This window comes from Gasterosteus aculeatus, chromosome Y, assembly GCF_964276395.1.
Source record: "Gasterosteus aculeatus chromosome Y, fGasAcu3.hap1.1, whole genome shotgun sequence".
NCBI classification, from domain to species: Eukaryota; Metazoa; Chordata; class Actinopteri; order Perciformes; family Gasterosteidae; genus Gasterosteus; species Gasterosteus aculeatus.
The window spans coordinates 778496-795037 of NC_135709.1; the positions used below are offsets into that span (position 1 = coordinate 778496).

Below are 16542 nucleotides of genomic sequence, written 5' to 3' on the forward strand. Positions count from 1 at the left end.
GCCGATCCTGTGCCCCGGGCGACACAATCCCCGCTGTTGTTCTTGCTCTTTAGTCGTCGCCCGAGGGGCAGGAATTCTTCAGCAGGGATCAACTGCCACCTAGAGCTGCACGTAGAGCTGCACGTAGAGCTGCACGTAGAGCTGCACGTAGAGCTGCGGCGCTGTTTGCGACGATAGATCCATTGCGTGCGTGTCTGTATTGGTTGTATACGTCTTCAAAGCGAAGGGTCTCTTGGACGTTTCACCTCTGAAATGTCCAAACCTGGTTCTCCAGACGTTCCCCTCAGTGCCCTTTAACTCATACAGCAGACGGCAGGAGATGTTCCCTGGCAGGCGGCTCGGCACGACCCCCCCCCCCCCCCCCCCCCCCCCCCCCCCCCCCCCAACAACAAAAAAACGCCGCGGCCGCTGAGCCGTTTTTTTCGGTCGTTCCGTCGTAACCAAACCAGGTCTGTTGCAGAGCTCTCAGCTTCGGGGGGTTTGGGTTGTCGACGCATCTGTTCAGACATTTCGTCGGCCTCTTTCTGGCGCCTGTGTGTCCTCAATCGGACATTACACGGACTTCCACGTCTGTCTAACGTCTGCTTTGACCCATCGAGATCACACGCAGCGCCTCTGGGGTTGTGACATCCGCGAAAAGCACCACCCAGCTTTGCATTGTAGATGTCTTCGTGCTGTTAGTGGCCTGTAGTGATCTCAGTTCTTGGGTAGTTTTGCAAACAGAATGTGGTCTGCCAGCCCCCCCCCCCACCCTCCCCCCTGCCCCACCCAGCGGGGGGGCCGCCGTACAAATGATGGACGACGATACGGAGAACCGGCTCCCACCGGATGGAGGATCCTCTCGGCTGTTGTGCAAAGTCGGCCGTGCACGCACAAGAATTTCCGTACGTGCAAGGTCAGGAAAAGAGGGAGGGAGGGAGGGAGGGAGGGAGGGAGGAAAGGGGAAGGGCAGGAGAAAAGGGAGGGGGGGGGGGTGGAATGGGGGGGGAGGGGGCAGCTTGGAAGGAGGGTTATTCTGCCGTGTTCTGCGTGAATCTGAATGTGTGCGCGTGTTTTGTTTGTGCGTCTGGGATGTGATGATAGTTGTGTGTTTGTGCGCGCAGGCTGTGGAATGCTGTAGTAAGGGGGGGGACGTGTGTGTGAGACAGATGAGACAGAGAGACAGACAGGCCCAGACTCGCCTCAGCAATAGCAGTGATACAGAGACACACGCCTCAGCTATGTGCCGCACGGTGGTCCAGGGGGACACGGCGGTCCAGGGGGACACGGGGACACGGTGGTCCAGGGGGACACGGGGACACGACCCAACAACGTTATACATTTTGAAATGGGTGCAAATGTGACCAGAGATGATGCTGGAAGAAGTTGTGATGACGGCTTTTTTTTTTTTTGTTCTTGTCTGTTTACAACCTTGAGACCCTGAGAGTGAGGACACGCGTGGGGGGGTCCGTGACGCGGTTCGCGCCTGACGTTTGGTGGTGGCGGATGCTCGCGTGGAGCACTGAACCAACCGGATATCAGTTACCACGTTAGCGGGTTCAAACATCCCTTGTTCCTGTAACGGACTAATTAATAATAAGGTTCTAGATCAGACGGTCGTTCCCTTTAGCCGTCTCCAAGCAGAAGAAGAAGAGGAGACACGTCGGGGAACCGTAAATCGTGGGCGTGGCCGTGGCGTGGCCCCGCCTCTTTCCGCTTCAGACTTCTCTGCTGCACGAAGGCTCAAGACTAGAAACGCAGGAGAGCCATGAAGCGTCTTTTCAAACGCTCCCTGCACTGTGGGGCACAGACACACACACACGCACATGCACGCACACGCACACACACATGCACGCACACGCACACACACACGCACATGCACGCACACGCACACACACACACATGCACGCACACGCACACATGAAAGCTCTTGTGGCGGGGTAGTATTTGTCCCCAGGGGTCAAATGGGAGGCAAGAGACAAAAGGACATTAAGCCACTCGCACACCTGCGAACACACACACACACACACACACACACACAGACACACACACACACACACACACACAGACACACACACACACACACACACACACCACTCACACAGATGAGTGACCTGTCTGTACTGAGCTCGCTCCACCAGCTGTTCACGTTACTTCCTCCTCACTGCACATCTGCTTCTGTAAGTACATGTATGTATAAGTACATGCTCACGTATAAGTACATGTATGTATAAGTACATGCTCACGTATAAGTACATGCTCACGTATAAGTACATGTAGATATAAGTACATGCTCAGGTATAAGTACATGCTCAGGTATAAGTACATGTAGATATAAGTACATGCTCACGTATAAGTACATGCTCAGGTATAAGTACATGTAGATATAAGTACATGCTCACGTATAAGTACATGCTCACGTATAAGTACATGTAGATATAAGTACATGCTCAGGTATAAGTACATGTAGATATAAGTACATGCTCACGTATAAGTACATGCTCAGGTATAAGTACATGTAGATATAAGTACATGCTCACGTATAAGTACATGCTCACGTATAAGTACATGTAGATATAAGTACATGCTCAGGTATAAGTACATGTAGATATAAGTACATGCTCACGTATAAGTACATGCTCAGGTATAAGTACATGTAGATATAAGTACATGCTCAGGTATAAGTACATGCTCAGGTATAAGTACATGCTCAGGTATAAGTACATGCTCAGGTATAAGTACATGTAGATATAAGTACATGCTCAGGTATAAGTACATGCTCAGGTATAAGTACATGTAGATATAAGTACATGCTCAGGTATAAGTACATGCTCAGGTATAAGTACATGTAGATATAAGTACATGCTCAGGTATAAGTACATGTAGATATAAGTACATGCTCACGTATAAGTACATGCTCAGGTATAAGTACATGTAGATATAAGTACATGCTCACGTATAAGTACATGCTCACATATAAGTACATGTATATATAAGTACATGCTGAGGTATAAGTACATGTAGATATAAGTACATGCTCACGTATAAGTACATGCTCAGGTATAAGTACATGTAGATATAAGTACATGCTCACGTATAAGTACATGCTCAGGTATAAGTACATGCTCAGGTATAAGTACATGTAGATATAAGTACATGCTCACGTATAGGTACATGCTCAGGTATAAGTACATGTAGATATAAGTACATGCTCACGTATAAGTACATGCTCAGGTATAAGTACATGTAGGTATGAGTACATGCTCAGGTATAAGTACATGTAGGTATAAGTACATGCTCACGTATAAGTACATGTAGGTATAAGTACATGCTCAGGTATAAGTACATGTAGATATAAGTACATGCTCACGTATAAGTACATGCTCAGGTATAAGTACATGTAGATATAAGTACATGCTCACGTATAAGTACATGCTCACGTATAAGTACATGTAGATATAAGTACATGCTCAGGTATAAGTACATGTAGATATAAGTACATGCTCAGGTATAAGTACATGCTCAGGTATAAGTACATGTAGATATAAGTACATGCTCACGTATAAGTACATGCTCAGGTATAAGTACATGCTCAGGTATAAGTACATGTAGATATAAGTACATGCTCAGGTATAAGTACATGCTCAGGTATAAGTACATGTAGATATAAGTACATGCTCAGGTATAAGTACATGCTCAGGTATAAGTACATGTAGATATAAGTACATGCTCAGGTATAAGTACATGTAGATATAAGTACATGCTCACGTATAAGTACATGCTCAGGTATAAGTACATGTAGATATAAGTACATGCTCACGTATAAGTACATGCTCACATATAAGTACATGTATATATAAGTACATGCTGAGGTATAAGTACATGTAGATATAAGTACATGCTCACGTATAAGTACATGCTCAGGTATAAGTACATGTAGATATAAGTACATGCTCACGTATAAGTACATGCTCAGGTATAAGTACATGCTCAGGTATAAGTACATGCTCACGTATAGGTACATGCTCAGGTATAAGTACATGTAGATATAAGTACATGCTCACGTATAAGTACATGCTCAGGTATAAGTACATGTAGGTATGAGTACATGCTCAGGTATAAGTACATGTAGGTATAAGTACATGCTCACGTATAAGTACATGTAGGTATAAGTACATGGGAGCCGCTGCAGCTTTAGCATGCTAATCACTTAGCGTTTTAAGAGCCGCCTGCTCGCCGTCTGGCGCGCTGACATCAACAAACGTGAACTTTGACTCTTTACAAATCTGCATCGTCATCGTCACGTGTCAGCATCCTTTTGAATGTATTTATTGAACGTTGCATCAAACACGGCGTTCCTCGCGGTAGCAGGCGGGGGGGCCGCGGCCCTCCGGCCTTTTTGAGGCCTTTTTGCTTCATTAACGTCTTAAAACGCCAAGTGGGAGCTCAAATGTCAGCCGCTACGTTTACGAGTCCTTGAGGTCTTCCGAGCTCCGGGACGCTGGAAGTGATCCAACACGGGTCCTTGGGAAACGTTCCCCATCGCGACCGGCGTGGAAAGAACTGAAACCGCGGCCAATCTGAGATATGCTAAAGAGCAGTCACAGAAGCTGTGTCCCTCAGGCCGCCCACGCCAGACGCAAATAGACGAGGACGGGTGATTCCCAGGCCCATCGGGGGGGGGGTGTGTGTGATTCATCTCCACCGCCGCACTTCCTGTTTCTCTGGACGCTGGAATGGGACTTCAGTGCTGTGCAACGTCTGAAAGAGGGCGCCTGACATGCGGCGTGGTGTCTGAGGTCAGGGTGACCCGGCTGCCCGAAGGGACGGCGAGGACAAAGAACTGCTCACAGGCTCATGGAGGGGGAAATGTGTAAAAGGTGTTTTAAATCGCGTCGAATGTTCGCTCTTAGCCGGTTGCCACGGCGATGACGCTCTTGGAAAGGTGACGGGGATTTGTTCATGTTCATTTGTTCGTTGGGTCGTTTGGATCTTGACACCCACTTTCGATGCAGAATGAGTGTTTGTTTGTTTGGAAAAGTGAAACATCTGGATAGGAATGCGGACATCAGCACATTCTGGACCCCCTTCGAAGCACAAACACGCAGCGAGAGGCGGTGCCCTCTGACGGGAGGCGGGGCTTAGAGTCCAGCCGGCCTATGGCTGCCACCTATTTGTTCTCATTCGCTTTCAAAGGGGAACTCTTGAGCGCGACCGGCGAGGGGGGAATCTGCTGAGGCGAGCACGTCGGGGCCGAGTGTCCGTCTGCGTCTCGCCGCCGGCCAACGGGCCGTAAATCCCAAAGCCAATTAAACGGCCTCATTTAGACGTGGCCGGTGCTTTGTGCTCAGCGTGCGTGCGTGTGTGGGTGTGCGTGTGCGTGGCACATGGCCAGTTCAGGCTGTACTAGTCTGTGCCGGTTCTCAGACTGCAGCCGCTCAGACGTGGACGACAAATATTGGTTTAGTTTCAAAGAGTTCCAGGACGACTGAGGGGGGGGGGGGGGGGGTACATGTGTGTGTTTGCCCAACCTGCCGGTCATTGTTACCCGCCCCCCCTCCAATGATATGAAGGTTTAAATCCCGCAGTCGGCTCGCTGCATGTTGCAGAACCACACATACTTATCTCCACCACTGAATACGCGATGCTCGATCACGTGTTGCAGCGCGTCGTTAAACAGCGAATCAGAACGTGGACGCCGTCCTAGTGTGCACAGCTTCTCTCTCAAAGAGAGACAGTTTATCGTCTGCTGGCTTTCACTGGAGAGTCGACGGCGGCTTCAGGGAGACGCTTGGAAAATAAGTGTTAAAGCTTCTGAGACGGAACAGAACATGTAAAAACAAAGATCCTATTTCCTACCAGTCGGCATCGGTTTCCTGTAATCACGACCACAATCTCTTCTCTCTTTATACGTATTTTACAGTATAAACTGTAAATTGGGGCGACTCCCGGTTGTGTAGAAGTCTATGAGTCAATAATTCCCTCAGCAAACATTAGTTAATGTTCTCCATCTCTGGTTTTTAGTGGCAGCGTGATGTTCTTCTAGTCGGTTTATAGTCTCATAACTCGGTCACATTGTGTTTTCAGTGTAAGTTCATTGTAACCGTGGTAACTGTGTCTGTATACGACGCCTCTCATGTGTTTACGCCCCCCCCTCTGCAGAACGTGCTGGCCAAGGCGCTGTACGACAACGTGGCCGAGTCCCCGGACGAGCTGTCCTTCCGCAAAGGGGACATCATGACCGTGTTGGAGCGGGACACGCAGGGCCTGGACGGCTGGTGGCTCTGCTCCCTCCACGGGCGCCAGGGCATCGTCCCCGGCAACCGCCTCAAGATCCTGGTCGGCATGTACGACGGCAAGCAGCAGCAGCAGGCCGCGCCTCCCCCGCCGGAGCCCGCCGCTTCCTGTCCCTCCTCCCAGACGCAGCAGCGGCCCCTCCCCCCGCCGAGCGCCTACGCCAAGCCGGCGCCGTCTCCGGGGCCGGCCGGCGGTTTTCCCGCCAAGCCGCTGCACTCGGCGCAGTACACGTCCATGCACCCGGCGCAGCCCAACGCCGACTCCATCTACATGATGCCCCCCTCCCACGGGCCCAAAACCAGTCCACAAAGTGTGTACCAGATCCCCTCGGGCCCCAGCGGACTCCCCCCGGGACCCCCCCTGAAGGCGCCTCTTCTGGCCCGGAGACAGTACCAGCCGCCGGGGCGGGACGTCTACCAGGTGCCCCCCTCTGTCGGCCCAGCGCCGGGCCCGGCCGGGGGGACCGGAGGTGGGCAGGATGTGTACCAGGTGCCCCCCTCCCTGGATAAGAGGAACTGGGAAAGCGGCAACAAAGCGCTGGGCAAGGTAAGGAAGGACGGAGGAGGTCGAGATGTGGATGTTTGTGTGTCACGAACGCGCGCGCACACTTCCTGCCATTGTTACGGCGTTCTGGTGCACGCGTGTCTCTTCTTTCGGTGCAATCCAGAAGTCGAGGGTCGGCCTCTGCTGTCATGACTTCGTCGCTGAAAAGGAGTCTCTAACACAGCTGTCAATCAAACAAACTCTTCAGCCGTAAAATGAGTGATCGGTTTCAACGTGGCCGCCGCGTTTCTCACCAAGCGCTGAAGATGATCGTGATTGAAGTTGTTTTTTATTAAAGTTACCGACTGCGGCCTCAACGTGTGGCTGTTTAATCCGCCGTCGCTCATCCTGAAGGTTGTTCACTCGCAGCGTGCGTGACTGACGCTCAAAAAGACCGGTGAGATTATCACATCGTCCCCACGGGGGGGAGGAGGGGGGAGTGGAGGGGGGGGGGGGGGGGAGGGAAACGAAAGCGGCCATTTAAATAATTTCTAACACGCCGCAGAAAAAGAAGGTAAAAAAAAATGAAAATGCTGGAAATCCCACGGCGGCGTTTCCCTTAATGGGTTTAAGCCTTCACACTCGACATCACAGCGCCCTGCCGGGGGGAGGCACGGGCAAAATAAAGAGTAGGCATTGTGTGTCTGTGTGTGTGTCTGTCTGTGTGTGTGTGTGTGTGTGAGGAGGACCAGTCAAATAATAAGATTGTTAATAATTCAGCTCTGATCTTGTGGTTCGGTGAGTAAGCACTTTACTGTGCCGACAGGTGACACACTGTGTGTGTGTGTGTGTGTGTGACCAACTTAACACACACACACACACACACAGAGGAACAGCTGAAGACCATCAGTGATCACTGAAACGTCACATTGGTGCTGACACAGCGTTCTGTGTATTATTAGAGGTTGTGTTGCTAAATACAAACATCTGTCATTCACATAATCTCTTATTAATAAACTAAATGAAGACGTACCATCGATCACCAGCTGTTTGTTCCACATACGAGGAGAGAGGAACACGTTTCATGAGAAAGAAACATGAATAATGTAAACAAGGCGATGAATGTTTTAATGCACGTGGAATTTGTTAGATACATGATGTGCGTTTGTGTGTCTCCGTCCTGCTGAGAGATCAGCTGGAGACTAATGAAGTCAGCGCGGCTGCCTGACACGCACACACACACACACACACACACACACACACACACACACAGAGGCTGAAGTTGTTTTTGTTTTGGTCCCACTGGTGTTTAGTTGTGCGTCTGTTCAAACCTGGTGTGTTTTATATATATATAAATGCCTTTATGGTGTATATATATCTATATATATATATATATATAGATATATATAAATACCTTTATGGTATATATATATATGTATATCTATCTTCCGTCTATTCTCTTACTGCTCGACGACGGAGACGAGATATTAAATCCAGCTGAAGCAGAGAAACACGTCACGCCTCAAACACACCGTGCCGTTAAATGATGTCATTGGTTAACGAGGGCGACCGTCACCATAGCAACACACGCTTCATTCAGGGGTGGGGACCATTGACCCGTTGCTCTGTAACTAGACGTAACACACAGACGCACACACACACACACACACACCGATCACTTGGTGTCAGTCATCAACCACTAGAGGGCCGACCGACAGGCGATCAATAACACAGGTTATCGATCTGACACGGGGCCGTGTGTAATAATTCACGACGCGTCGTGATTCACGCGCCGACTTGAGGCAACTTTACTTGCGTTGCACATTCAAACAACAAAGGCGCTTCGCATCAAACCGTTAAAAAAACATCCAAACGTTGATTTAAGCGTCATTAAAAAGCCGCGCCCCCGTCGCCGCCCCCTCCCCGCGGTTTCAACGGTCCGGCCCGCCTGTCGGTTGAACCAGGAAGTGGAAAGGAGCGGGACGGGCCAGCGGGGGAGGACGACGATGGGACACTGTGTGTGTGTGTGTGTGCGTCTGGTTTCCCAGGCCGGGCTGGTTGACTTAAATACACAGTTTAAACAGGCACACAATGGGGACGCCCGGTTCCCACGGCAACATCAGGCCCCCTCGCTGTGCCCGTGCTGCCTGTGCGTGTGTGTGTGTCTGCTGTGTGTGTGTGTGTGTGTGTGTCTGCTGTGTGTGCGTGTGTGTGTCTGCTGTGATGTTTTACTGCCCACGGACGGATTTGTGCATTTTTTTTTGAAGTTCAAGCATCTGGTCTCTCTCGCGTCCAGGTGGTGGTCCCGACCCGCGTGGGACAGGTGTACGTGTACGACGCGGTCAGACCGGACCGGGACGAGTACGACGTGCCGCCCAGACACCAGACGCCCGGCCAGCACGACGTCTACGACGTGCCGCCGGCCCGCCAGCAGTACAGCACACAGGTGGGCCACGCGAGGAGCACAGAAATACTCCACCAATGCTGCTTTTCACACTTTTACACGTGTTTTTTCAATAAGAAACGTCTTTGTTGATCTGAGTTCGTGACCTTTAAACGCTGAATGTTAATAGAAAGCGTGCGAGTCCTCGCGGACGGACGCGTCTCCAGGCCCGCCGAACGGAGCCAGGGCCTCGAGGCGCCGTTCTCCCACCAACCAGCAGGGGGCGACTCCTCCTATAGGTCTAATTCCCTCGGGCTGGTGTCTGATGCCAAGATGGCGGCAGTGGAAAAGCAAGCAGGTCAAGCGGCCCGAATGGAGGCGTGCAAAAAGAGCGGGTCCCGCGATTGGCCAGTGGGCGCGCGGGGGCGGGGCCTGGAGGCCGGTGAAAGTGTTGAATCATAAAACCATGAATAGAAGCCGACGCTGCAGCAGCCCGCCGCCGTCACGTCTGTTTCCCCGTGTTCTCAAACGTGCTCTGACTCGTGTTAGTGTGTCACAGAATCACATGCACACACACACACACACACACAGACACACACACAGTGTGTGTTCGGCCTCCAGCAGACTCTCTGTAATATGAGTATTTAATGTGATGTAATATTCAAGCACTTAATACTAAATGTATCTTTATCGAAGGTCAACCATTTTTCCACTGTGGGAAAGTTGTTGATGTGTGCGTGTATTGTGTGTGCGTGTATTGTGTGTGTGTGTGTGCAGTGCTTGTTTGTGTGTGTTTCTGCGCCTTTAAGGCCTCTACTTTACACACAGGTCGGTTTAGTCCTGCGTGGTTCAAAACACACACTGTTCACAATGTGTTGTGCTTAATAGGCAGGAATCTGCACACACACACACACACGCACACACACACACGCACACACACGCACACACACGCACACACACGCACACACACACACACACGCGCACACACACACACACACACACACACGCACACGGACAAAATGGATGTCGTCTTCATGCTGACAAGCTAAAAGAGAAAGGTCGATGACACACAACCACTGCAAAGCTGCACAACACAGGAGGAGGAAGAGGAGCAGTAGGAGGAAGAGGAGGAAGAGGAGAGGAAGGAGAGTAGGATGAAGGAGGAAGAGGAGAGGAAGGAGAGTAGGAGGGAGGAGGAAGAGGAGAGGAAGGAGAGTGGGAGGAAGGAGGAAGAGGAGAGGAAGGAGCAGTAGGAGGAAGAGGAGGAAGAGGAGAGGAAGGAGCAGTAGGAGGAGGAAGAGGAGAGGAAGGAGGAAGAGGAGAGGAAGGAGCAGTAGGAGGAAGAGGAGAGGAAGGAGAGTAGGATGAAGGAGGAAGAGGAGAGGAAGGAGCAGTAGGAGGAGGAAGAGGAGAGGAAGGAGGAAGAGGAGAGGAAGGAGAGTAGGAGGAAGAGGAGGAAGAGGAGAGGAAGGAGGAAGAGGAGAGGAAGGAGCAGTAGGAGGAAGAGGAGAGGAAGGAGCAGTAGGAAGAGGAAGAGGAGGAAGAGGAGAGGAAGGAGAGTAGGAGGAAGAGGAGAGGAAGGAGCAGTAGGAGGAAGAGGAGGAAGAGGAGAGGAAGGAGAGTAGGAGGAAGAGAAGAGGAAGGAGAGTAGGAGGAGGAAGAGGAGAGGAAGGAGCAGTAGGAGGAAGGAGGAAGAGGAGAGGAAGGAGAGTAGGAGGAAGAGGAGAGGAAGGAGAGTAGGAGGAGGAAGAGGAGAGTAGGAGGAAGGAGGAAGAGGAGAGGAAGGAGCAGTAGAAGGAAGAGGAGAGGAAGGAAAGTAGGAGGAGGTAGAGGAGAGGAAGGAGCAGTAGGAGGAGGAAGAGGAGAGGAAGGAGCAGTAGGAGGAGGAGGAGAGGAAGGAGAGTAGGAAGAGGAAGAGGAGGAAGGAGCAGTAGGAGGAGGAGGAGGAAGAGGAGAGGAAGGAGCAGTAGGAGGAAGAGGAGGAAGAGGAGAGGAAGGAGAGTAGGAGGAAGAGGAGAGGAAGGAGCAGTAGGAGGAAGAGGAGAGGAAGGAGCAGTAGGAGGAAGAGGAGAGGAAGGAGCAGTAGGAGGAAGGAGGAAGAGGAGAGGAAGGAGCAGTAGGAGGAAGAGGAGAGGAAGGAGAGTAGGAGGAGGAAGAGGAGAGTAGGAGGAAGGAGGAAGAGGAGAGGAAGGAGCAGTAGAAGGAAGAGGAGAGGAAGGAGAGTAGGAGGAGGAAGAGGAGAGGAAGGAGCAGTAGGAGGAGGAAGAGGAGAGGAAGGAGCAGTAGGAGGAAGGAGGAAGAAGAGAGGAAGGAGCAGTAGGAGGAAGAGGAGAGGAAGGAGAGTAGGAAGAGGAAGAGGAGGAAGGAGCAGTAGGAGGAGGAGGAGGAAGAGGAGAGGAAGGAGCAGAAGGAGGAAGAGGAGAGGAAGGAGCAGAAGGAGGAAGTTGTTGTTTGGGCCTGTGTGGTGTTGACCTGTTGACCTGTTGACCTGTTGACCTGTTGACCCGTGTGCAGGTGTACGACACTCCCCCCATGGCGGTGAAGGGGCCCTCTGGTGGCCGTGACATATATGACACCCCGGCGAGCTCGGAGAAGACGCCCCAGCAGACGGTGAGGCGCCGCGCTCGCGTCACCGCTCGCCACCGCCTTCCGGCGCTCACGCTGCTTGAATGTCCCCGCAGGTCTACGACTTCCCCCCGTCCGTCAGTAAAGACGTCCCCGACGCCGCCAGAGACGAGACCTACGACGTGCCGCCCCACTTTGCCAAGCTCAAGCCGGCGCCCGGGCCCCCCGGCCCCTACCCGCACGCCGCCGACGCCGACGACGACGAGCCGCCGATCCCAGAGGACGTGTACGACGTGCCGCCGCCGGTCCTCGCCGACAAGCGCCACCGGCCCCCCCAGGACATCTACGACATCCCCGCCAGCCTGCGGTCGGGGGGCCACGCCGCCCAGGACGTCTACGACTTCCCCCGCGAGCGAGCGGAGAAAGGAGGGGAGCGGGGGGACCACAACGTGTACGACGTCCCGCCGCAGGTGAGTTGTTAAGGTCAAGGGTCGTGATACTCTACGCGCTGCACGGTCCCGTGGTCGGCGCGCACCCCGTGGGGGGGCTCACCTCGATGTGCGCCGTGTTCCCTCAGGTGGTCCGGGACCCCCAGTCCGCCGGCGAGGAGCTCCCTCCGTCTTCCAAGCGGCTGTCGGCCTCCAGCACGGGGAGCACGCGGAGCAACCACTCCGCCTCCTCCTTGGACACGGTGCCCGTCCGCGACACCTCCTCCTCCTCCTCCTCGCTTCCCGCCCCTGGCTCCGCGGCGGGGAAACCCCTCATCTTGGACCTGGAGCAGGCCATGGAGCGCCTGTCCCGCCTCCAGCAGGCCGTCGAGTCCAGCGTGTCCCTCATGATGTCCTTCATCGCGGGCAACTGGAGAAGCCCCGCCCACCTGGAAGGGAACCTCCCGGCCATCCATCAGGCCGCCGACCGGGTGCGCTCCAGCGTGCGGGACTTCCTGGAGTTCGCCAGGGGCGCCGTGGCGAACTCGGCGCAGGCCACGGACCGCTCGCTCCACAGCAAGCTGGGCCGCCAGGTGGGGAAGATGGAGGAGGTCTTCCAGAGTTTGATCCGGCACAGTCAGAGCCTGGACGCCGCGTCCTGGTCGCACGCCGCGCTGGCGGCGCCGCCGCCGCCGGGCGGCGATGACCTGGACCGCCTCATCATGACGGCCCGGGGCATCCCGGACGACGCCAAGCAGCTCGCCTCCTTCCTCCACGGGAACGCCTCGCTGCTCTTCAAGCGGAGCAACCGGCAGCAGCAGCAGCAGCAGCTCCCGCTTCCCCCCGTCCCGCCGGAGGTCGGCGGTCACGTGACGGGGTCGGGAAGCGGGAGCTACCAGGGCGGCGAGAGGGCGAACATTCAGTCGCGGCCCCTCCCCTCGCCGCCGAAGTTTACCGCGGCGGAGGAAGAGGACGGTGTGGACCGGCCGTACGGGACCACAGAGGAAGGCTGGATGGAGGATTACGACTACGTCCACTTACAGGTGAGTGTGTGCGTGTGCGTGTGCGTGTGTGTGTGTGTGTGTGTGTGTGTGTGTGTGCGTGTGTGCGTGTGCGTGTGCGTGTGTGTGTGTGTGTGTGTGTGTGCGGCAACATGGCCGTTGAAGTAAAGTGCGTCAGAGGTCGTTGTCGTTGTTGAGGAAGGAGCAGTAGGAGGAAGAGGAGGAAGAGGAGAGGAAGGAGAGTAGGAGGAAGGAGGAAGAGGAGAGGAAGGAGAGTAGGAGGAAGAGGAGAGGAAGGAGAGTAGGATGAAGGAGGAAGAGGAGAGGAAGGAGCAGTAGGAGGAAGAGGAGGAAGAGGAGAGGAAGGAGAGTAGGATGAAGGAGGAAGAGGAGAGGAAGGAGCAGTAGGAGGAGGAAGAGGAGAGGAAGGAGGAAGAGGAGAGGAAGGAGCAGTAGGAGGAAGAGGAGGAAGAGGAGAGGAAGGAGAGTAGGAGGAAGAGGAGAGGAAGGAGAGTAGGAGGAAGAGGAGGAAGAGGAGAGGAAGGAGAGTAGGATGAAGGAGGAAGAGGAGAGGAAGGAGAGTAGGATGAAGGAGGAAGAGGAGAGGAAGGAGCAGTAGGAGGAAGAGGAGGAAGAGGAGAGGAAGGAGAGTAGGATGAAGGAGGAAGAGGAGAGGAAGGAGAGTAGGAGGAAGGAGGAAGAGGAGAGGAAGGAGCAGTAGGAGGAAGAGGAGGAAGAGGAGAGTAGGATGAAGGAGGAAGAGGAGAGGAAGGAGCAGTAGGAGGAGGAAGAGGAGAGGAAGGAGAGTAGGAGGAAGGAGGAAGAGGAGAGGAAGGAGAGTAGGAGGAAGGAGGAAGAGGAGAGGAAGGAGAGTAGGAGGAAGAGGAGAGGAAGGAGAGTAGGAGGAAGAGGAGAGGAAGGAGAGTAGGAGGAAGGAGGAAGAAGGAAGAGGAGAGGAAGGAGAGAAGGAGGAAGAGGTCCGTGTGTGTGTGTGTGTGTGTGTGTGTGTGTGTGTGTGTGTGGCCGTTGAAGTAAAGTGCGTCGGAGGTCGTTGTCGTTGTTGTCGTCACCACTAGAGGGAGACAGAGTTTGCGCATGTGTTGTTTTTATATTTGTATACTTCACAGCAGATGTGTAACAGATGTGCGCTTGCTGCCACAGGGAAAGGAGGAGTTTGAGAAGAACCAAAAACAGCTGCTGGAGAAAGGCAACATCAGCCGACACAAGCCACATCTGGAGCAGCAACAGGTACCTGCGCGTGTTTGTACATGTCGATCACGTCCTTTCTTTAATTCGGTTTTTATGGACTAATAAAACATCTTTACTTTACTTAAAACAGTCATTAAAAATGTAAAACGTTGTGGTGAAAAATCGCAGTTCTCCCATTTGGTGCGACGTCTTCATCACACGTAGACACGGCGTCTCCCGCCCTCTTGTGTGTCGCTTTCTCTTTTACCAACGGACCACCGTGTGAGGGTCATTTTGCCAAAGATGATGGACGTGGACGCGTGTCTCCTTCCTCCAGATCAAACAGTTTGAGCGGCTGGAGCAGGAGGTCAACCGGCCGATCAACAACGACATGACGGGCTGGGTCCCGCCCCCGCACCACCCTTTGGCCAACCAGCAGGCCCCGAGCGGCTCCGGGTCCCCCGCCGGCTCCCGGCTGTGCAACGGCGACCGCCAGCTCCTCCTCTTCTACCAGGAGCAGTGCGAGCAGAACGCGGCGGCGGTGAGCGACGCCATCGACGCCTTCTTCGCCGCCGTCGGCTCCAGCCAGCCGCCCAAGATCTTCGTGGCGCACAGCAAGTTCGTCATCCTCAGCGCGCACAAGCTGGTGTTCATCGGCGACACGCTGTCGCGCCAGGCCAAGTCGCCCGAGGCCAGGGCGCACGTGGCCCGGAGCAGCAACGCGCTGTGCGAAAAGCTCAAGGACATCGTGGTCAGCACCAAGGCGGCGGCGCTGCAGTACCCGGCGCCCGGCGCCGCCCGGGAGATGACGGACAGGGTGAGAGAGCTGGCCGGCTGCACGCAGCACTTCAGGGTGCTGCTGGGGCAGCTGCTGCTGCTGTAGGGGGCGGGACGCTGACGGACAGGGGGGCGGGGGCGGGACGCTGACTGACAGGGGGGGGGGCGGGACGGAGGACCCGGAGCCCCGCCTCTGGGGGAAACCTCCCCTCGGCGAGCTTTTTATCAGAGACAAACTACACGGGACGTTCTATCTTCAGCGGGCTGGTTGTAAAATAATCACTGTAAATATTTAAGTTACTTATTTAGTCAGAAACGCAGAATGAAACTGAGTAAATAAACATGTCTCCATATCTCACGCTCGATACCTGCATCTATGTATCTACATCTATAGACATGTAGATGCATGGATACGTATATAAATACTGTTCGTTTTTTTGGGAGAAAGAAAAGATGAAAACATAAATGTAGTTTCTAGACGGTATCAGTGATTGTTGTTATTATTACTGTATAACTCTGTACCATCGTGGTTATGGATGAGATGATTGACTGTCAGCTGCAGAACATCTGTGCTCTTCTCTCCCTGACGAAGGCCCACTTTCCCAATAAGCACTGGAGCGCACACACACACACACACACACACACACACACACTCAAGCTTCACCCGATGGTTCTTGTCCACACCGGTTCGGGCCCTGTGGTGCTGGGAGGCGTCATGTGTCCAGGTTATTAAAGATGCTTTCAGTGCCTCTCCGTCGCTTCTTTTCTGGGGAAACTTTACACAGGTTGTGTTGGTGGAGCAAGAACGGAACCGCAAACCTGCTTTTTAGTATCAGCACAAATAGTTCATTGTGATTCCTTCCGATCACCCTGTGTGATCCACGTCATGTGAACAGAACGAACATCAAACACGCAAGCGGAATGAATCATTCATGGAGGGTGATGATGTGACACATGTAGTGGGAATCGTAGACTAACAACGATGACAACAGCAGTAATTGTGTCTTTAATGTCGTTGCATCACAGACAATAAACATTTCACCCGTAAGGAGACAAACTTCACAAACCTCGTTACTAACAATGAAGAACAGTAGACGTGGAGGGAAGTGGACTGTGCTCAACGCCACATGACATCATTCACCCCCTGATGACGGGAGAACCACACACAGTGACACCTGCCCATCAGTGACTGACATCCACACACTGTCGTCGCAGCTACAGGGGCCACGTGTCTTGCTCAAGGACACATGGACATGCGAGTTACCCCGGCATTGAACCGCTCACCCACAGAGCCGCAGAAGTCCAGTAGGACCACTGAAGGAACAGCAGCTCCAAGGCAGAAAAGGTCATAATATAGATGTTGACAAAACTCTTTGATGTCATTTATTTTCACTTTGAATCTAATTTTTACATTAATGTTGAAACTCTCGTTGGATTAGTA

General features: G+C 53.2%; 1 protein-coding gene and 1 long non-coding RNA gene across 3 annotated transcripts in view; both read left to right on the forward strand.

The window, feature by feature from the left end:
- The window catches only part of LOC120812735 (breast cancer anti-estrogen resistance protein 1-like), a 42363-nt gene extending 26513 nt beyond the window's left edge, over positions 1 to 15850 (forward strand). For both annotated transcript variants that reach the window (XM_078097892.1, XM_078097891.1), the window contains exons 2-8: positions 6142 to 6822; positions 9056 to 9205; positions 11657 to 11752; positions 11824 to 12177; positions 12285 to 13178; positions 14298 to 14384; positions 14662 to 15850. In XM_078097892.1, coding sequence (XP_077954018.1) covers positions 6142 to 6822; positions 9056 to 9205; positions 11657 to 11752; positions 11824 to 12177; positions 12285 to 13178; positions 14298 to 14384; positions 14662 to 15207 — 2808 coding nt within the window. In that variant the 3' untranslated portion in view covers positions 15208 to 15850. The remainder of the gene's footprint in view (positions 1 to 6141; positions 6823 to 9055; positions 9206 to 11656; positions 11753 to 11823; positions 12178 to 12284; positions 13179 to 14297; positions 14385 to 14661) is intronic.
- Positions 9212 to 11482, forward strand: LOC144391280 (uncharacterized). Its single transcript, XR_013455193.1, has 2 exons — positions 9212 to 10256; positions 10575 to 11482. It is a non-coding gene; the product is annotated as an uncharacterized LOC144391280 (long non-coding RNA).
- Positions 15851 to 16542: the final 692 nt, after the last annotated feature.